Source organism: Gadus morhua, chromosome 5 (assembly GCF_902167405.1).
Source record: "Gadus morhua chromosome 5, gadMor3.0, whole genome shotgun sequence".
In the NCBI taxonomy this organism is placed as follows: domain Eukaryota; kingdom Metazoa; phylum Chordata; class Actinopteri; order Gadiformes; family Gadidae; genus Gadus; species Gadus morhua.
Genome location: NC_044052.1, coordinates 12,650,908 through 12,672,414, shown reverse-complemented (window position 1 = coordinate 12,672,414; position 21,507 = coordinate 12,650,908). Strand labels below are relative to the sequence as shown.

General features: G+C 53.0%; 2 protein-coding genes across 3 annotated transcripts in view; one reads left to right on the top strand and one right to left on the bottom strand.

Annotated features, from left to right (window-relative positions):
• The first annotated feature begins 2 nt into the window (after nt 1-2).
• trmt5 (tRNA methyltransferase 5) lies at nt 3-3,554 on the top strand. Of its 2 annotated transcripts, none has more exons than XM_030356704.1 (5): nt 3-92; nt 236-839; nt 1,153-1,277; nt 1,386-2,025; nt 3,399-3,554. In XM_030356704.1, the coding sequence occupies exons 2-5, from the start codon at nt 332-334 to the stop codon at nt 3,452-3,454; spliced, it is 1,329 nt and encodes a 442-aa protein (XP_030212564.1). In that variant the 5' UTR covers nt 3-92; nt 236-331; the 3' UTR covers nt 3,455-3,554. The 2 variants fall into 2 exon arrangements, with proteins under 2 accessions (XP_030212564.1, XP_030212563.1); XM_030356703.1 differs by having other exon boundaries at nt 33-92; nt 226-839.
• Nucleotides 3,555-3,663: 109 nt separating this feature from the next.
• The window catches only part of mnat1 (MNAT1 component of CDK activating kinase), a gene marked incomplete in the record, with an annotated part of 23,811 nt that continues 5,967 nt past the window's right edge, over nt 3,664-21,507 (bottom strand). The window contains 2 exon segments of the mRNA XM_030356736.1: nt 3,664-3,968; nt 16,829-16,950. Coding sequence (XP_030212596.1) covers nt 3,848-3,968; nt 16,829-16,950 — 243 coding nt within the window.

The window sequence follows — 21,507 nt, the reverse complement described above, 5'->3', positions numbered from 1 at the left end:
GTTTGGCTCATTCATCCAATCACACAGTCCGCCGAAAGGCTCGGGTTGATGACGCGGTTCAGGCATGTGTGCTCGAATTGGAGGATGTTGAGGTGAGTGTTATGGGTTCAATGTTTATGTTAACGTTGTGATCATATCGCTTGTTGTAATGTATTGCCCTATATACAGTAATCCTTGTTGATATGTAATAATGATTTCATAATAATAAACTCCCGCTAACCATAGCCTTCTGCAGATCTTCACATCAGTGCAAAGACATCACAGCGTTCATCGGAGGGGTTTGTTTATAGCCTTGCATTCAAGTTCACACCGAAGTATTGGATCTAATTTCATGCAGATGGCTCAGTCTCCACATCACGAGACAAAAGCTTTGCTTTACCGAGCTCCCCCAGAGGTGCGTGGTATGGTCTCTCTGGACCGAGACGCCTTCACTCAGACTATCGTCATTCCATCCCTACGGGTTCCCAAGGGCGTCCTGAACAAAGTGGTGAAGAGTCTGAAAAGGACGATCGTTCAGCGACCGGGTATACCCCGTGTGGTACAAGACAAGGAAGACGGCATTGAGGAGGATGACATGCGCCTGGTCTTGTTGGATCCACTCAGAGTGTCATCACTAAGTTCCTTTAACGAAGCCGAGACAGAGGCACTGCGGTCGTTCGCTGTCCCCCAGGAGCTCCAGGATTATAACCTGCAGCTGAAATACTGCAACCTGAAGACAGAGGAGGTACTGGAGGCTGTTCTCCCCGAGGGTCAAGAGATCACCTCCGCGTTCAGCCGGGTGGGACACATCGCACACATGAACTTGAGAGATCACCACATGCCCTTTAAAAACCTCATAGGTAAGGTTGTGAAAATATGTAGTTGAAATTGACTGAGATCACACACACACACACTGTAACTAACTAATATAGATAACAATTTGTAATCGTGAAGAAAGCACATTTGAAAGGCAGGCTCTGATCATTTACAAGCCGCAGATGATGGAAGACATTCTTTGGGAAACAATTATATAATGCAAATTATGGGTTTGGACCATCAGTGATGTGGGGGAAAGGGAAATGGTTAATACAAATAATGTTAACATGTACTGATGTGTGAAAATATTTTCTTTTGCACTACTCATACACATCCTCTCTGCTGCTCTCATTCAAGGCCAGGTCATAATCGACAAAAACCCTGGTGTGAGCTGCGTGGTCAACAAGACCAACATGATTGATAACACGTACCGCAACTTTAAGATGGAGTTGCTAGCCGGAGAGGAGAATATGGTGGCTAAGGTGGGGGAGACTTCAAACAACACTACTTTATTAGTATAGGCGACGGAAGCGAGCGGTGCTATCAGAGCGCTCTATTGATGGCGTGCATCTTCTGTTGCTGTTTTGCAGGTGAAAGAAAACGGCTCGAGCTACGAGTTTGATTTCTCGCGGGTGTACTGGAACCCCCGGCTGAGCACGGAGCACATGAGGGTGGTGCAGGAGGTGAAGCGCGGCGACACGGTGCTGGACGTGTTTGCGGGCGTGGGGCCCTTCGCCATCCCGGCGGCCCGCGCCGGCGCCACCGTGCTGGCCAACGACCTCAACCCCGAGTCCCACCGCTGGCTGCAGCACAACGTCAAGATCAACAAGGTGGCCGCCGCGGTGCGCACCTTCAACCTGGACGGCAGGGCCTTCGTCCGCGGGCCGGTGAGGCAGGAGCTGCCCGCGCTGCTCAGAGCCAAGGCCGGCGTTCACATCGTCATGAACCTGCCCGCCCTGGCGGTGGAGTTCCTGGACTCATTCAGGGGCCTCCTGGCCGGAGAGCCGAGCTGCGACGCCGCCCTGCCCACCGTCTACTGCTACGGCTTCTCCAAAGACGAGGACCCCGAGAGGGACATGATGCTGAGGGCCTCCCAGAGCCTCGGCGTCAGCCTGGACGGGAGATGCTCGGTGCACTTTGTGCGCAACGTAGCGCCGAACAAGGACATGATGTGTGTGAGATTCCCGCTCCCCAAAGAGGTGCTGTTCAGCTCTGAGGGTGAGCAGACAGGTGAGTAACCATGTAGCAGCCACGTGTTTGGGTCTGTGCGATGAGGCTGTCTGGACAGACCATCCCCCGACGTAAAGGATCTGATACTATTTGATTGCCAACATATCTCGGTAACTTTTATCTAGATCCAAAGGATCTTTTTTTATTCCCGCTTATTCTTACATGTGAAAAAAGGTAAAGGCTGAGCTTGTCCCAAAGTATCATTAAAGGTCCCATGGCATGCTTCTTTATGGATGCTTTAATATAGATATTAGCGGGCCCCTAACACAGTATTTGAAGACGTTCCCGAAATTCAGTCGTGGTGCAGAATTACAGCCACTACGAGCCAGTCGCACATTGAGCTTTCCCCAAACGCGCTGTTTCGGTGTCCGTAGCTTTAATGCAAATGAGGAGGAGAGAGGCGGGTCAAGGAGGAGGGTGGGGGTGTGGCCCTGAGCAGCTTGCAGCCAAGGTACCATGCGCTCTGTTTACAGTGGATGTATCGCAATGGCGAGGCGCGCACAGCCTTTGGCCGTGTTCTGTAATTATTCTAGAACACTCCGGGTGCTCTGGCGGGAGTCCTGGAGCTCTATATCTAAATAATATATTATACATCGGTATCTATATCATATAATATATATTATCACGGCCAAAAGCTGTGTGCGCCTCCAGACGATATTATGAATCTCAAACAATGGCGTCGTGTTCTCTGGTTCTTCCATGTCCACATCAATCTGAAGTAGACTTAACCGCGCGCTGCCGGCTGCCCTTTGCCGGCAGCGGGCTGCCCGATGCCTGGCGGTGGTGCTTGCACACTAGCCGAAGGTCGGAAGAACGAGTCAATAGTTTGCTTGCTCATTGTAATCGCACGTAGCAGGTTGTCAAATATTTGTCCTTCTCACAGACGTTTACGCACGCTCGATAATCTCTAGGACCCTCCGCCTCGACACATTAGCGCTATTCACTGTGTACAACACTTGCGTATGTGGCGCTCGCAAGGTCGTAGCTCATTGTCGGGCCAAATTCTCTGGGCTGGCAAAGCAGAGAAAGGGGAGGTGGCATCGCTCCTCATAACGACATACGGGGAAAACGGCGCGTCTGAACTCGTTTTACACCCAACGACATTTCTGGCTACTGGGGGAGCACAGGTAGGCTAGGGGAACTCATTAATGTTAGAAAACCTCAGAAAGTGTAATTTTCATGGCATGGGATCTTTATATCACATCTTCTTCTGACAGTAATGGGTGCAATACTTCCTATACTTCATGACACACCATTGTTATTGGATCAGATCTGTTACCTGCGGGCCCTCGAGCCTTCCTCCTCCTCCGTGACCTCACTGAGGTATCATCGCCCCGGGCCGGTCATGTAAACCAACTGTTGTTCCTCCCCAGGGCCTGAAGCAGAACCCGCTCCCAAGAGGCAGAAGTGTGGAGAGACGGCAGACTAGAGATGGTGGACATCAGGGTACTGCGGGGAGCACGCCGTGGTCGTTTATTTATTTTTTTTTAATTATATGCTAATGCCATAATAAATGGAGACAAACCCTGGATTGTTGATACTAATTTCTTTTACTTTTGGGTGTATTATGTTAATATCTCTGGCTTGGTTATAATAAGGTTTGAATTTAAGATGGAAAGAAATACACACAACTAGTTCTAACAATCAGAATGATTTATTTACATATAAAAATAATACAAACTTCATAAAATAAAAACTTCTGTGAAAAGTGAACAGGCTAAAGCTCCTACTTCACAACAGCAGCGCTAACCCCGCGTCCGGGTGGTTTGGTCGTTGGCGTTTCTCACGGACCGTGAATCGGTCCCCTGCGCCGCCCTGCCGGTCAGAACTGGATCGGGAACAGTCCGCTGAAGGCGTCCTGCAGGGCCCGGTGACACGCCAGGCCAGAGGAGTAGCCCCCGGCCGTGTCCTGGGGCAAGGCGGCGCGCACGTGCTTCAGATACCTGGAGGGGCAGAGGAGAAGTGTGTCAGGCAGGCCACTAACAGCAAGTGATCCCTCCTTCCTACTGGACACGTGTGTAAAAGTCGCATGGTCATGTTTAATTTAAGACGCCCTTCCCAAGTAGTTGGGGCGTGCACGACATCTCAGCAGGGGTGAAAGGGGGTTAGGTAAGTGCAATCCGAGTCCAAACGTTTATTTTCCCCTCCTAATTCTACACTTTTTCCTGCCCTCTTCAACTGTTACCCCCTTGTTGTGACCAACAACGGCACGACCACCAGGACATCCACACTCAAACACCTCGTGACTAAAAGCCTCTGCAATTTAAGTTGAAGTATAAAAAAATAAGATGTCTTATTTTTAAGTGGTTCCAGACGTAGCCTGCCAAAGCCCCTTTCAGCCTCTCCAGCTACGGCTAAAGTCATTGTTTATTTTCACTCCCAAGTCAAAGATGGAAAAACAGTGGAGCTGTCAATTTAAAGCACTACCTCTCTGAGAGGTGCTCCTATACTTATGAATGTGTGTGTTTGTGTGTAAGTGGGGCTGGGGTGGGGGTCGGGGGGGGGGGGACGACAGCTGACCTGTGGCCCCACCAACTCTAATCCTTCCTCTCGCTCTCACACAAACACACACACCTAAACTGTCAGGATTAGATTCTCATGGAGAAACCCACACAGGCCTCTCTGGTTTCTTGTAGCGTCCGAGGAAAAACTAGTCTGGCAGCTTAGATGCTAAGCAACGAGGACAACACGGGGAGGCCAGCTCAACGACCAGGTCGGCCTCCACCTCCTCCTCATAGCTACGACGAGGTGTCTGAGGCCAGCACTCAGCCCCCTCCCCTCTCCCTACACAAGCACTGTGGACTCGGCTCCTCAGATCTGTGCAGACTTCAAAGACAGCACAACTCAAGAGCCCATGCAGCCCTCTGATTCCAGCGTCTGAGTCACAAGAGGGAGCAAAGAGAGCACACAAAGGCCGGATCATTTCGGAGGAGGGGTGCTACTGTCGCTGATTGCAAGCTGGAAAAAATAAAAGACATGTACGGTTTCTATACGTGCTCATTCATCTGCCATAAATTATGCAATTCCGTCTCAGTACGGACGAGAGCACGTGGAGCGCAACGCCGGAGGCCAATCAAATTTCTTTTTGCACACAAAAGCCCACTCATCACCCACTAGAGAAACAACACACAAGTTCAAAACAGGAGGCCCAGTGATTAATAATAACTTCATTAGGGCCAAGCTGCTGTGGCGTCCTTCACAGAGCACTTGAGGGAGGTCTTCTCCGATGGCTTCCTGCAGCGGATGAGTGCTATCTATTGATTATATTGTACTGGGCCTTTTTAACAGTGAAAAAAGGGGGCTATTTACGGCCCGGCTAAGTCTGCTCTTCCTGCTAATCTAATCCCCAGGCTACTCATGTGGTCATTCCTCCAAGAAAGCTGAGAGCTCTGTGTAACTTTATACCTGCCTGCCCCCAAGGAGGGGGGGGGGAGCAGCAAGGTGGGGGTGAGAGGGTAAGAGAGATGGAGTGGTGTGGGTGGAGGAGGAGGACGGGGGTGGATGGGAGCAGAGAGAGGATATCAAGCAAAATCACCTTCAAGTATCATCACAGGTCCTCTTGTTTTTAAATCATCCCTCCCACTCACCCTGAACCGTGAGGGTGAGACCAGTTCTGCCCCATTACCCCGGCCGCTGTCAGCGTCCTCGTAAACTGGGGGCGCAACCCTGCACAACCCCCCCCCCCCCCCTTTTGCCGAGCACATGTGGCGCTGGGGGAGACAGACGGAACCGGACGCCTCCCAGTACAGTACGGTGTGACGACACCAGCCGGTCAGAGCGGGGACGTGGAACCCATCGCTCATCGGCCTGCGCACGCTGTGAGAGAGCGAACTCGACCTGGCGGCTCCAGACACCGCCAGACTGAGCATGATGCGTATCCCAGTGTCCGGTCACGCCCGCGCCAGCGGCGTCGCTACCGTTCCAGCCCACAGTGTCTGTCTGTCTGTCTGCTCACCGAGACTAAGTCAGAGTTATACCTCCAGCCCACGCATCCCCTAACCCCTACCGCCCCCCCCCCCCCCCCCCCCTTACTCCTGTTCCCCCCTCTCTCTCCTTCTCTCCAAGGACCGGTCTGCCTTTTGTTCCCAGGACTTTGAAACCCAAGTCGTCGGGGCTGGTAACATCTTTCACTCTTCGGGCCCCACTGGAGCATTAGCAGCAACCCGATACGGGCCTTTTCAAAGCCACGTATTATTGGGTAAATATGGGTCACTTCGGACTGGTCCATTATGTTGCTGTTGGGGGGGAGGAGCGGGTGGGGAGGGGAGGGGTGCGGGAATGGTCCGGGGCAAATGATGGAGACAACTGAACGCTGACCCCGTATGAAAGTGTGTGCCAGAATGAATTTGTCAGCAGAGTGGAATCTAGGTGTTTTTCTTCTCCTCAGTAATCCTGGGAGAAGGCGCTGAAGCACTGCTCCACATCCTCCACGTCCTCATCTGAGTCCGCAACACAGTGTGGGTACGGTCTATCCTTCTGCCTTGAGATAACGCAAATGGAAAAAGTAGCAAAGCAACATACTTTTTAAGCATATTTTAAAACCCTAACATGGCGGACCACTACTTTATTTTCAATAATAACGTCGCAATTCCTTTTGGAGAAACACCCAGACCCGCCACAAAACGACCATCTTTTTCCACTTGTGTGTGGAGCTCTGCAGACCTGGGGAATGCATCAACACGAAACAACCGTCTTGGATTCCCAAAGTGGGGCGCTCTCCGAAGCCTCCCCTGCCCCCGTCTTCTGGGAAACGCTACAGAGCCTCATCCCTAATTCAAACAGAGAAGATAAGTGGCCACGCGTCCAGGAGGATTTCTGGGTGATTCCCAGCTGCAAACATCTCAGAGTGAGACGTCTGGGTTCTCGTGGGTCTGAATACCTGCGACCCGGTGGGTAGTAGGTACCAGACCTCACCAGTGCCAGGCCTCACCAGTGCCAGGCCTCACCAGTGCCAGGCCTCACCAGTGCCAGGCCTCACCAGTGCCAGTGCCAGGCCTCACCAGTGCCAGGCCTCACCAGTGCCAGGCCTCACCAGTGCCAGGCCTCACTAGTACCAGGCCTCACTAGTACCAGGCCTAGTGGGGTTAGTACCAGGACCAGTAGGGTTAGTACCAGGTCTAATGGGGTTGGTACCAGGCCTAGTGGGGTTAGTTCCGGAACCAGGGGGGTTAGTTCCGGAACCAGGGGGAGTCGCGGTTGTATAGTAGCAGAGGCGAGCTGTGGCGGGAAGCCCGGGTCTAGACTCCGGGAGTGGGATCAGAAGTGTAGTGGGAGTGCTGGGAAGGCCATAACGATGATGGAAAATGAAGAGAGGCCCATCACTATACAAAGGATATTTGAGATAGCGCACCATCAACACGCAAACCACAGAGACAAAGCAGCAATCAGAATCAGATGTGAATCAGACACACACACACCATGTTTGGAATTATGTGGTCGGGACAAATTAATTTGGCTCTTCAGACTTTTTCCGTCCTTTTTGTAAAACTTTGGGGAGAATTAGCCGACTTTCTCCTGATAAATCAACAAACGGTACCAGGCTCATTGTCTGAATCTGATGGCCTGTGGTTAAGAGTAATGAAACATAAGGATATATTTACACGTTCATATAATTAGGGAGAACAAATGTATTATTCTAATATATCCATTACAAAATAATATTAGCGAATCGTGAATGTAAACTATTTCTTTGTGGCCCGACTTTCACTAGAACGTCAACAGTGACCTTTAGAACCACACCTGTCCCCCCCCCCCCCCCCCCTTACAGCAACATCCCCTGATCCAGGGACAGTTGTTTATACAGCAAGGAGGACCCGCGCTCTACAGTTCAGCCTGTCAGCGCTGGCCATGACGGCCACCTGATATTTTGACATTCAGCACTTCAGGGAGAAAAATGGATTCAGCCGATGACGGGGAGGAAAAGAAAAAGAAAAACACGTCGGCAAAGTCAAATCAATAAAGCCTCCTCCGTACCGGACGTACAGCACAGAGGACGCCCCCGGGTTAGCCTGCCTTATTAAGAACGGGTGAGGGGGGCGGGGGGTTGACTCCGGGGCGCCGAGTATCAGAGAGAGAGAGAGGAGGCCAGGATGGCGAGCCGAGTCATGAGCTTTTGGATGGCAGCCGGAATGTTCGGAAGTCTTCCTTTAGCACTCGGGCCGCGGGGCCGAGGGCAGTGGTCGGGAATCCTGGCCTGGGAACGCCGGTGGGGGGGGGGGGGGGGGGGGGGGGGGGGGGGGGGGGGGTCGCGGTGGGAAGGGTGGGGGCGGTGCAGAGCCGCTCACACCTGCCAGATGATTTGTCATTATAGAGGGGTCAGCACTCAGCTGTCACCCCCTAATCACCCCCCTCCCCACCCTGCCCCCCCGCCCTCCCCCCATCGCCCCTTAAGCTCTGCTCCGTCCTCTGAAAACACCCCCTGCATTCCTGAGAGGGCTCCGGTTTCGCTCGCAGAGCCACTTCCTGCTGCGTCCCGCGGCGCTGAGAGACACGGCACGCACGCTTATTGTGTGTAGGTATGTGCGCGTGCGTGTCCGTTCCCGCACACACACACACACACACACACACACACACACGCGCACGGAGCGCGTTGTTTACTGAAGACGGCCAGGCGGTCCGTATCCTATCCAGGGGGGGGGGGGGGGGGGGGATATATATCTGGGGAAAACAAGCGGCGGGGGGGGGCAGTGGGCTCTCACAGGTAGGGGGGTCCAGGGAGGTAGGGGGGTCCAGGGAGGTAGGGGGGTCCAGGGAGGTAGGGGGGTCCAGGGGGGTAGGGGGGTCCAGCGGTGGGCTCTCACAGGTATACCATATCTGTCAACAGACGCCTTTCATCACCAGGTTCACGGGGTCAGGCTGTTCCGTCGAGCGCAGCTTCCTCTGGGACACCAGAGTGTGTGGGAGATAGATTTTAGCCCATTAGGCTACACACTGTCCACTGGATTAGCTCGCCTTGGGGTGTGTGCGTGTGCGTGCGTGTGTGTGTGTAATGCAGTGACATCATACTGAGATGATTTTGAAAATAAATAAATAAATACGTATCCATTATCATGCGCGGTATCGTCATTGCTGACAGACTGTTTGCTTTACCGACAACCAAAACACAGAGAGAGAGTTAGAGACAGAGAGAGAGATAGACAGACAGACAGAGACAGAGAGACAGACAGAGACAGACAGACAGACAGAGAAACAGAGACAGACAGAAAGAGAGAGAGAGAGGGAATGACACGGGGGGAGGGATATCAGTAACACTTAGTCGAAGGGCGAACATGTCTTGAGTGTTAACGCAAACGGCGTTGGCTGTCACTTGACCGTAACACTTATAGAAATACACACTGATTTGAGTGACCAACAAGCTGTCCTCCACCCAACCGCCTTTCGCGCCCCTGATAAGGGAGGCGAGCCAGGGGAGCTCCGCCTGAATGACCGCGCCTGTTGTGGGGGAGCCAGCGATAGAGAGCCATTGTATACAACCCCTCTGGTCCCCCACCTGTCGCTGCCCATCCAGAGCTCCTTCCACTCACGACGCCCGCAGTTGCACAGTCTGCCCTGATGGGGGTGGTAGAGGCCGGCTGGCTGGCCGGCCGGGCCCATGCCCCGACACCTAAACCACAGCCAGCCTTGGGGCTTGGAACGCCATCACAACCCCGCTAGCCACTCGATACAGCAGGCATCCCCTGTGTTCTCCTCCCAAGAGTTGTCTTCGGGTAACTTTAACCCTACGAGAGCCAGGGGCCAGGAGAAGCTGGGATGGGAGGGGGGGGGAGAGCAAGGGGGGAGGGGGGGAGGCCAGAGGCGGGGACTGGCAGCGTAATGATGCGCCGGTGTCATCGTTAACCAAACGCAATCGTAAACAATGGCCAGCATATGCCGTTCAGGGCAGGGCTGCTCGGCCCGGACACACCCAGAGCTTATACACGCATGTTCACACACACACACACACACACACACACACACACTCTGACGTGACTGGGAACAGAACCCGGTTTGCGGCAGGAGAACACCGTTTCCCAGGGGGATTGGTCCTCTGGTGATATCAGTTACGAGAGCACCTCAATCACTTTTGGGTGGGGGGGGGGGGGGGGGGGGGGTACCAGAGAAAGGTGAGTGTGTAGGGATGGAGGGGGTGGCAAAAGAACAAAGGAAGGGAGGGCGGGGGTATGAGAGGTGGGGTTGCAGCCCTGAGAGGCAGAGGGGTAATAATTCATACTCCATTGTGGTGAGGTAGCTCATACAACCTGTGTGTGTGTGTGTGTGTGTGTGTGTGTGTGTGTGTGTGTGTGTGTGTGTGTGTGTGTGTGTGTGTGTGTGTGTGTGTGTGTGTGTGTGTGTGTGTGTGTGTGTGTGTGTGTGTGTGTTCTTTCCCCAGCTCTTAAGAGGGGAAAATGAGCCGGCTAATCCCTTGTACATCAGTGCGCCCTCCGCCTGGGGGGGAGAGAGGAGACATTTCCACTGTTCTGTCATTGAGGAGGGAGGGGGGGGCCTGGGCGTGACAAGTCAGGAACACCATTAAGCTGAAAACCCCAGCATGCGACCCAAACTGGGGCGGGGCGGGGGGGGGCGGTGCCAGAGCGGTCTGCCCGGGTCAGAGCGACGTTATAAATAGGAGGAGCTATTCAGCCTGCAGTCTGGGACACAAATAAACCTGTATTTGCGTGTGTGTATGCACGAGTGTGTGTGTGTGTGTGTGTGTGTGTGTGTGTGTGTGTGTGTGTGTGTGTGTGTACGTGTGTACGTGTGTACGTGTGTGCGTGTGTGTGTGTCCTCTAGGGGGAGTGGGTTTAGGCTGGGTCTAACCCTATCCAGGAGGAGGCGTGGTCTGGGCCGTGGGGGGGGGGGGGGGTGGGGGTGCTCCGTGCTCCGGCCCGGGGACCGGAACGAGTAAACAAATGAGGCCCTAAACAGTAAGAGGCTCTGAGACAGCAGACTACCCGCCAGAGGCCCGCCACTCCCCGCGTCTGCTCTCATTTATTGTCTCAATTCGTTCTGGTTCTGACCGAGTCGGCGCTGTCCCGGTCAGAACCGGATCATCTGCGAGCCCAAACCGCCACGGCAAAGACAAAAAGCTGCCCGCGCAGGCCAACAACAGCATGTGCTTGTTATGGCTCATACTAAAAGAGAAGATCAATATTTGCGCAGATCTATGGTTGGGAAAACAATAGAGATCTTGCCTCAGCTGACTGTCTGTTAATGGCCTGTTTACAGAGCCAGGATAATGGCCTGGGGGGGGCTGGAACACAGACACGCTGGGGGCTGGAACCCAGGCACGCCGGGGGCTGGAAGACAGGCACGCCGGGGGCTGGAGCACAGGCACGCCGCGCTACACGCTGCTCCTGTTCCTGCCCGTGCCCGTGCAAAGGAGAGTGCGCAGGGTCACCACCAGGCAGAGCCGGGGGATTTGCCATTCTCTCAGGAGTGGGGGTTTGTGTGAAGCTGTTGACAGACAGATTTGCAAGTGAAATCGTCCCGAGTGGCAGAGCGAGGGCACCTGAAGCCTTCACTGTACCTGCCTCCTCAACCTCATTGGGCGATGCAAATGTGCGCTCAGACGGCCAGCGAGGCGGACGTCAGACTCCAGTTTGCGACGCGAGCGCAGAAGGCATCGACACGGTCAGACGTCTCCAGCGCCAGACGCCTCAACGCTTCACAGCGACGCAGCAACGTGTTGAAGGACCGAGGGCTCAGATATCTGAGGGTTCAGCTCGAGGTCCGCGTTATTGTGGCAGCCCAACATTTCTTTGGGATGGGGGGGGGGGGCACTATTGTTATACCAAAAACCACAGTCATTCCGAACAGCTTTCTCATAAATGATATTCTTTGGCAACGCCGGTCACCGTTTTAATTGGCTGAATGAAAGCAAAACAAGTCTCTGGAGACGCTATCTAACGGCAGTAAAAACCAAGATGAAAGATGAAAGAGCTCGGCTCGCGGTTCATGCGAGGTCCTGCAGGACGAAGCCCTCGTCTCCTTCGACCGTCGCTACTTAAGCATCAAAGCCGTGCGTGTGTGCGTTCATAGGGCTAAGTGACCGGGTGGAGGTTCCCCTCCTCTCCTCTCCTCTCTGGGGGGTCATCACTCTGCTGCCGTCAGTCCTCCCTCTCAGCCCTCCTCCACCCTCCAGAGCTTCTGTTGCCCTGCTCCTCGTCCACGGACTCTGACCCCTCACCCCTCCTGGCCGGTCCGGGCTCCCTGCTGGGATCACAGGGCTGGGACGCATGGAGAAGCCATTGGTGCTTTTTTAGTTCCTGAGGGCGGGACCTAAGAGACGTCTCTCTCGCGGACGCCGAAACCGTAAAATATCAAATAATCCCGAAAAGAACCTTGTGTGCTCTGGGTTAATAGACCGCAGAGACTCCATCACTCGGCGCACGTATCAGCGTGGCGGACAAGTCCGGTCCTGGCCTAGGGAAATGCCGTTGGAAGAAGAAAACCGGAGCGTTTCCCATAACACGAAGCAGAAGAGTTGCTAGTGTAGGAGGAACACGAGGAGGGGGTTCATTCGATTGGCTGAATAGATTTGGGCATAAAATAAATTATATCGTTTTGTTTTTTTAAATATGGTTAAAAAGGAGAGTAATATGGGCTGTTGTTATTTCTAAACCTTTGTTAAAGCAAATATGCATTGGTACTACCACAATACTCTGAGTTAGCTCCCCCCCTAACACATACGTACACTGAGGCACTGTTACAAACATGTCGTAGAGATGGGCCGAGACAAGAAGCCGGTCTGGGAACATCAGTCAAAGATCCATTTACTCCTGGCTCCCTGCCAGGCGTGAAGAGGCCCTCATCTCTCTCTCTCTCTCTCTCTCTCTCTCTCTCTCTCTCTCTCTCTCTCTCTCTCTCTCTCTCTCTCTCTCTCTCTCTCTCTCTCTCTCTCTCTCTCTCTCTCTCTCTCTCTCTCTCTCTCTCTCTCTCTCTCTCTCTCTCTCTCTCTCTCTCTCATGAATATTTAAGTGTTTTCTTTTCCCCATGCACATATGTGCGTAATGTGCACATGAAGGCTCCTTCCCCAACAGCTCTGTGAAGAAGGATGCTACACGACTGAGGCACTCGAGCTCATTTAACCGCTGATGCCCATTGGGTGCTTAATCAGAGCTTACTGCAAAACGACACGGGTCCCGTTTAATCTCCTTCAGCCACTAAGCAGGGGCGCTGCTATAGTTCTATAGGAAGTAAACCAAGTTCAACTTCCTGGTGCGCAAGCGCGTGTGTTGGTCCCCAGGAGAGGAGTCCAGACTAAACACGTTGTCCGTTCAGCTGTTACCCTCACCCTCTCAGCCCCGCGACACCAGACCAACGCCTGACAAGTGCCCCGAACAGGAAACTAAAACTAACTTTTTCCACCGGTTTGCGAGCCCAACCGGAATGGGGGGAGGAGGAGAAACCTCCAAATATTATCCTCTCTGGCATTGGGGCAAAGCCGGTTGAGCAAGCCCCTGTCAGATGGACGGGCTAATTTCAGGGCTTTTTCTGCCAATGCAAACAACTGTTCTCTCTTGCTCTCATTGTCAGCACTTGAGGTTTGTGACGAATTCTTGAATTCACCCAGCCAACTTCTCTTCCCCCCAAATACTTTCCCCCCCCCCCCCCCCCCAACATCTGATTTGTCCTTGTCCAACATGGCAGTCGGCCTCTCAACGCCTACACAGCCCGGTCTTAAGGAGGGCTTCTATGGAAAACAAACGCAGACACAGATGCTCAAACTGCACACATAAACTAAACTGGGATCTCTGTTTTTTTCTTCTACCCCTGGGCCCTTATTTATAGTGAAACCATCTCGGCCTCCGAGGAAGCAACGTGCAGACTTGACTTAGTAGTTCCATGTGTTGTGATGTACACAAGAGCTCCTGTACCCCCACGGTATCTCAGCTGCCTGGAGGGGCGTCTCCACGTTCAGGAACAACATTACGTCATGTCCGTCAACTAATTTAACGTTCATATTTGAGCTCAGCGACAACTTTAGATTTACTCGCGAGGTGAAGATGAACAGAGGCACTCTGGGTAATCATCATTATCGAGTTTCCATTTCCATTTATTTATTTAGCAGACACTTTTGTCCAATGGCCTTACTACTAAGGCAGAGAACGATCAAAGTCCACAATCAATACGGGAGCATCTATGAACTAAGTGCTCCCAGATCCCAAACTCCTCCTAGTGCTCATGCGTCAAATATGCTTTATGTCAAAGAAACAATACGTCAATAAAAGCTTATTGTCTTAAAAAGGAAAACCGTACGTCAACAACAATAGGGCCATGTTAATTTTAAAAGGCCAGCAGCACAACAGGTCGGTTTTGAGTCAGGCATATGGAACCCTTCTAGTAAACGCGCGGTGGGTCAATAGGCTGTGTTAGGGTTTCTACTTCTTGTTTTATAACCTTCCTCTATCCTGCATTCTAACAAGTGTCAAAATGACGGACAGGGCGATTCTGTCCTGAAACCGAAGCCACAGTGTAGGGCTCTTCCCCTCGGTGGTGAACATCGCGTTGTGTGGGTTGGGCGCCGATCTGTGTGTGCCGGTGAGCAGGGCTTACGCTTTGGGTCTGAATGAGCTCTTTCCTGAGGGGGCCGTGCAGCGCCAGCATGCAGCTCCCTCCTCTGCCGAGCGCGGGGCAGCTGTCTTTAATAAGCAGCAGGCTGGGTGTTGCTGTTTATTCAGGTATGAGAGGCAGGGACAGTACGAGGGGCGTGGCCCGACCCGTTCCTGGCAGCAGCGCAGCCCTCCTGCGGTTTATTTTTGGGGGGCAAAGGGACAAGTTGAGACAGACACAGACATGGGGACCGTGCAGGGAGGAGGGAGGAGGGAGGGACCGAGCAGGGAGGCAAAGAGAGAGATTTTTGAAAGGAAAAAATGAAAAGCGAGTTGGAATGAACACCGAAAAGCTCCACTCTGCCCCAGCCTTGAATGGACTTCCTGTGTGGAGACGGACCCCAGAGACCACCTGGGAGGGGGGGGGGGTGTGCAAGCTCAACTCTGGCTGTCCCGCGTGCGTACCGGTCCAAGACAAATCACCAGAGGTGCTGCTGTCACCAATGGGCCTCAACCGGGACAAACAGCCCCTTTAAATAGGGACCTGCTCCCCCCTTACCCACCCAGTGGCCCCTTCACCTCATCTACACTCTCTGACTGCACCCCCATATTCATGCAGACTCTCCCCACAGGTCACAAGGCTTTAGGGGGGGGGGGGGGGGGGGGGGGGGGGGGGGGTGCGCCCGACAGCGGGACTCACTTTTCACCCTCTCACCCCTCTGTCTGTGTTCTCTCCCCCCTTCCCACACGGACCACATCAAATGCGCTCTGTTGTGGTGGCGGTGCTGCTGGAGTAAGGCGGTGAGTCTGAGTACATGTGACGTTAAAGCCTGTTTAAAGTCTGTTTATGTAGTGTGTGTGTGTGTCTCCTTGAGTGTGTGTGTGTGTGTGTGTGTCTCCGCGTGTGTGTGTGTGTGTGTATGTGTCTCCGTGTGTGTGTGTGTGTGTGTCTCCGTGTGTGTGTGTGTGTGTGTCTCCGTGTGTGTGTGTGTGTGTCTCCGTGTGTGTGTGTGTGTGTGTGTGTGTGTGTGTGTGTGTGTGTGTCTCTATATGTGTGGATGTGCGTGTTTTTGAGTATCAATGCTCGTAAAAAATCCCGCCGCTCAACTGAATCAACCAAACGCAGGGTGAAGAGGTGTCAGCAGATTCTCCAGTGTCACACTTAACGGAGCAAAATGCACCCTGGGATCTGCGGTTTGGTGAACCGGGACGCCGTTCCTCGTTGGACCATGCCTCATCTATCTCTGTGGCAGAGCCCGTCGGTCCCCCCACGGTCCTGCAGGACCCCTGAAGTGCTGACTCCGGACCCCCGTCTGCCCGGGCCCCCCCGTCCCCTTCACCTCTCGTCCCGTAGCCCCGATATCCAGCATGCGGCAGAAATGGCGAGGTGTCTTTCATCTGCATATTGAACAGCCTGGCCCACAGAAGCGGGGCCTCAGCACTTCACTGCATGCATAATGTAAACAAGCAGCAGTTGTTCTCCCTAAACCCACCTACAGCCCGCAGAGGGCCGGGGCCGGCCTTAATTGGACTCTTCTCCAATTAGTTAGGCAAATGAGACTGCATGACAAAAATCAATAGTCCCTTTAACTCAAGGGGAGAGAAATTAAGTACAAAGGAGCAGGAAAAGTAGAAAGTGTCGTGTCGTGCGTTGAAATATGCAAGGTTGAGCAAAAACTAAAGTGCTTCTGAGAGGCTGGAGAAGCAGCCGAAAGTCCCTTTCCACCAGTGATCCCACGACAAAGGGGAATTCACCCTTTGTTGCCTCTCGCACGCAATAAAAGAGCGAGCCGCTTCTGGTGTGTGCGGGCAGACGATAGACGGCAGCGAGACGGCGCTGGCCTGTCTGACGGAGCCCGGCTCGCTGAGGCCTGGAGCGATGGCGTCCGGGATTGATTGGCCCAGAGGGGCTGTCAGGGAAAGCACTTCCTGTGTGTTAATGGACGCTCCTGCAGAGAGTGAGGCGGCCTGTGGCAATAGGCAATGCTAGCCGTTTCCCCCGCCATCTCTCTCTCTCTGCTGTCTACCATCCCTCCCTCGCCCTTCTCCCCAGATGCTTCCACTCTCTCAGCTAATCAGAGTGGAAGTCGAGTGAGAGAGGCCAGGCTAGCTGGAGAGGCACAGCGTTGTGGGAGGATCCCTCTGTTCCTCTACCAACAAGTCCTCGTCGTAAGCCAAGCCTTCGCTTTTCTTTCAACTGTTCCACTTCCAATGAGGCTCAATGAAAGTGGATCCTGGGAGAATGTAAGTGTGTGTCTGTGTCTGGTCCGTACCCGAGTCTTCCCAGATGGTCCAGCTCTGGTACCGGGGGTCCGTAGGTTTCGATGAAAAGAGGCTGGTAGCGGTAAAGGACTTCCTCTATCTTGGCCATGGGCTGGAGGGACACTGTTTGGCCCTGGAGGGGGAAGGGGAAGGGGAGAGCGAGGGGGAGGGGTAGAAGGAGGGAGAGAGAGAGAGAGAAGTTCAGCATAATACAATAATCTCCATTGTCTCAGGACTCGTTTTAGCTTGCCATTAGCCCGTGAGCGAAGTAGGACTAAAGTGCATTCAAAAACCTCAAGGTGACGAAAATACCATTAGGGTGCAAATGAGCTTCACGTCAATCACAGCTAACAGGTAACCACCGCAGGGTCTTGAATAACTGGTTTGTAAATTGCAGTTTTGTCCAACGAAAAGTTTTTTCCTACTTCCTCACATTGTGTGTAACTAGGCGATTATAACAGGGTCAAACACTGCTCAAAATCACAAACATCTCATCAACCTAGAAATGTTAAACGTTCATGTACAACATACTACTATCAACAATGTACTGTAACACACATGCTTACAAAAAAAGTACTGAAGTCTAGGTTACATGTACAGTTAAAGTGATGAAATTGAGATCATGAAACATTGCAGACTTAAGCATTTCCAAATCAGGAAAAAAAATAAAACAACTGCCCAAATGAGTATTTTTCCATTGATTACAGAATGACCCCTTGCCTGACCTTCAGGTCTTCACCTCATCAGCCCCGGGCCTGGGCCGCGTTCCAGACCTGGGGAACGGGTGCCAGAACGCACCGATCACCTGAACCAGGATGGGGCCGAGCGCAGGCCAACACACACAAGAGGGCGTTATCACGCACTAAGAAAGCGTTTCCTCAGTACGCATTTAGGGAAAAAAGTCCCTTGAATCCATAATTGTCAAAGGCTGGGGTTTCAAGCATTGTGCCAATCAGTTGAAATAAAGACGCTGGCCGCTCATGCCCTTGAGCGAGGCTATTGAGCGGGGAACGTGAGCCTTCTGCAGGACGCTGCAGAACTGCTCACTATGGCCGCGTGCCAGGGAGCAGGTGGAGGAGAGGAAAGGTGGAGGAGAGGAGGGTGGTTATATCTACCAAAGTGGGGTCAGACAACCATGTTACTCTGTTATTAAAGAAACCAACCCAGTCCTAGAAGCGTGCAGATTTTAAAAAAACGTTCTGGAACAGTGGATTGAAAAAGACCAAAACAGGGGAGCCGACCAAATCTAAACTAGTACCAGGTGTCGTGCAGCCCACCCATCACCCATCACCCAAACCCACCCCCATTACCCATCACAGCCCTACAGACCGAGCCTGAACAGTGACAACAGCTACCAGCAGTGTACAACAGAGCAGACAGGTCCAGCCTCACACCTAGCAAGGCTGGGTCCGCACTGAGACGTGAAGGAGTGTTTGCTACATAAAACACGGTAGAAGGAATCACACACACTTCTCCACCGCTTTCGCTTGACCTTTGACCCTGAAGGTGCCAATGCCCCCCTCCCCTGTCCCATCCATCCTGCTGCTGCTGCGTTGAGCCCCACCACAGTCTAATGGAAACCAGACCGGACCGGGTCAGACCAGACCGAGCCCGGACCCCTTCATCCGTCTTCCTGCAGACATGCAGGGCCATGTCTGCAGGACCCCCTGCTGGGCGGATTGGAAATGGACTGTCTAGGGGGGGGGGGGAGAGAGTGAGAGTGAGATAATAAGACACACACACACAAGAGCTAGAGACAGCGTAAGGACATCTGATGTTTTTGTGACAGGGCTGAGCCCACCCCCTCCATTCTAGAGAAGTTTCCTTCAGATTCCACTTCAAGGACACCTTGAATCCTGGCAGAGACAGACCAGCCAAACAAACACGGCCCAGAATATATAAACACACACACACACACACACACACACACACACACACACACACACACACACACACACACACACACACACACACACACACACACACACACACACACACACACACACACAAATCGAGAGCGTGGATCAACGCGATCCATTGGCTTTCTGTGAAAACGTTTTAAAGTCCATAGTTGTGGTCGCTCAGTCCGATCCCGGAGGCGGTAGCGTCCCGCTAATGCACTTCGTATGGCCCGTCCCTCCTTACATTACAACCTGTTGAAACCTTCCATCACACACTCATCAGCGCCTCCTATTAAAAGCTTGTCTGGAGCGCTGGATACGCTTGTTGTTCCCAAATCCTGTGGTCAGAGACAGCAATGCAGACGGGGGGGAAATGGAGAGTTGGGGGGGGGAGAGGGAGGGGGAACGAGCGATAGAGCACATAAAGCACAGCAGAAAGTGACTGTTTCCACCGGCCCCTAGTCAACGGGCCAACACAAACATCTGCTTTTAGCATTAACGGAGGCAGATATTACTACCTTTGCACAATGTGTGTGTGTGTGTGTGTGTGTGTGTGTGTGTGTGTGTGTGTGTGTCCAGTTTAAAACTCTTTTAATACCCCCTGTGACACTTAAAAGCGACCTCGGGAGACCATCCGTCTTAATAAAACCGCAGGGGAGGATAACTCCAGGAAATCACATTGAGCTAAGGGGAGCTCTGTCTCTCCCCCCCCCCCCCCCAACGCCTCAGTGGTCCACCCTCACCCCCCGCCCCTACCCTCACCGGCCCCTTCAGGACCCGGGATCGGGGTCCTGGTTCCTGCTCCTGGCATGGGTGTGTTTGTCTGTGTGTGCAAGTATTGTGTAAGTAGTATGTGTGTGTGTGTGTGTTCACCTGTGTGTGTGTGTTTGTGTGTATGTGTGTGTGTGTGTATGTATGCATGCATGCAATTGTCAATATGTGTGTGCGTGTACGTGTGTGTGCGTGTGCGTGTGCGCGTGCGTGCGTGCGTGCGTGCACGTAAGTGTCCCTGAACTGAACACACACAGGGTTCATCCAGTGTGATTCATCCCTCCGTGAAGCAGAGCCAGTGATCCAAGCCCGGGTGCAGCTCCATGCTTTGGGCTCTGTTTCTCTCCACCAAGGGATTGCACATCACAGACATTTGGAGAACGTAAACATGAGACGATGTTGATTCTATTTACTTGACCGGTTTATAATCATTGCATCTTTGTCGAACGGAAAAAATTATTTGCTGGATTACAAAGAACAAACCAGCTCACTCCGCAACGGTTTTATGACTTTCTGGTAAGCTGCTGGTGGCCTGCCAGATCCAACACTGCTACTCTACTTCCTCCTCATCGCGGGCAGAGCAAGAGCGTCCTTTACCTGTCTCAGGTAAATGAAACCGTCACTCTTCAGTACACAATGAGGGGAGATATGAGGATGCAGGAGAGAGCAGGGTTTTCCCCGTTCTTCTGAATCCCATTTTTAATAGTTCCTGCACCCTCAATGAGAGTCTAGAGTTGAGTCAGACACCCCACTCCTCCCCAGGCGAGATGAAGGCTTTCACACCTCGAGTGCGATGCACATGACGGCGTGGTTCAGGCAGAGGTTGTTTCCTTTTTATTTGGTTCGGTTGATGTTCAACAGACTTTGTTTCGCTGTTGTCTCTCTTCTGTTGGTAAGACAATCCGAGGGAAACTCACAAAGCTTCCTTGTTGCGGACAATAATAATGGAACAACAACTTGCGGTCTTGGGTTTTTTAATTTTAGTTTTGAGTTCTTACAAATTCAAATGAACCATGGGTCACTAAATCTAAAAAAAAACACGTTGTTTTTGAGTGACCACAACCACCTGCATCATGAGGTCCTCCACCCTGTTAAGGGTGGTGCTTTCACCTCTTGGCTGCACCACGTCAGGAGGTGAAAGCACGGCTCATTTTAATCGAGGAAAAATTCTCTTCTGCATGAATACGTTTCTTATTCCAGTTTGCAGCAAAAGTGCACATTTACCCACAATGCATTGTCTTTTGGGTTTCCTTCCTGTAGTCGGTCTGATCCGGTTCATGACTCAAGCAAACCAAACCCGGGTTCCCCTGGGAGCGGGACGAGAGCCGGTTCTCAAGCGGACCAGTGTTGGAACGAGCGTTCACCCGCCCCAAAGCAAACCGTGCTATCAGGGACACCCCAGGGATTGATTAAACGGACCCAACCGCTCAGGAAGGTGTTACCGTGTTGTCTCATGAACAGCTGGTTTGAGTCGACGACCCTGGAAGAACTGTCCTTGAACCAGAACACCCGCTCAGGGGACGGCCGGCCACTGTCAGCTGGCACTCATAAGGGGTCCCACTGCGTGTCCCCTGCCCCTGTAGCGCTGTAGGCCGTCCCAAGGTCACAGGAGACACAGTCTCCATCTGCACTTACAGTCAAAATCATCACACCACTATCCCCAACCCCACCACCACCACTATCCCCAACCCCACCACCACCACTATCCCCAACCCCACCACCACCACTATCCCCAACCCCACCACCACCACTATCCCCAACCCCACCACCACCACTATCCCCAACCCCAGCCCCAGCCCCAGCCCCAGCCCCAGCCCGTGGCTGCAGGGCAACAAGCTGCTGGGAGCCCTCAGCAACAGGCTGGAGTGCTAATTGCAGCGATGGGGCGAGCGCTGGTGGTCATTGTGTCGGGGATCAGTCCAGCGCCCCGGCTGAGGAGCCAGCCTAGTGCCATGCCATCCGGAGCCTGCTGCTTCCTGCCCGGGCACTGCAGCGCTCCTGGGCGGATAAAGAGCTTG

What these genes read in the sequence shown, in the direction of transcription:
- trmt5 (XM_030356703.1), top strand. Translation starts at nt 49, where the DNA reads ATGACGCGGTTCAGGCATGTGTGCTCGAATTGGAGGATGTTGAG. An exon ending in GCCCTTTAAAAACCTCATAG is followed by an intron (nt 840 to 1,152) that starts GTAAGGTTGTGA and finishes CTCTCATTCAAG; the next exon opens with GCCAGGTCATAATCGACAAA. An exon ending in CTCTGAGGGTGAGCAGACAG is followed by an intron (nt 2,026 to 3,398) that starts GTGAGTAACCAT and finishes GTTCCTCCCCAG; the next exon opens with GGCCTGAAGCAGAACCCGCT.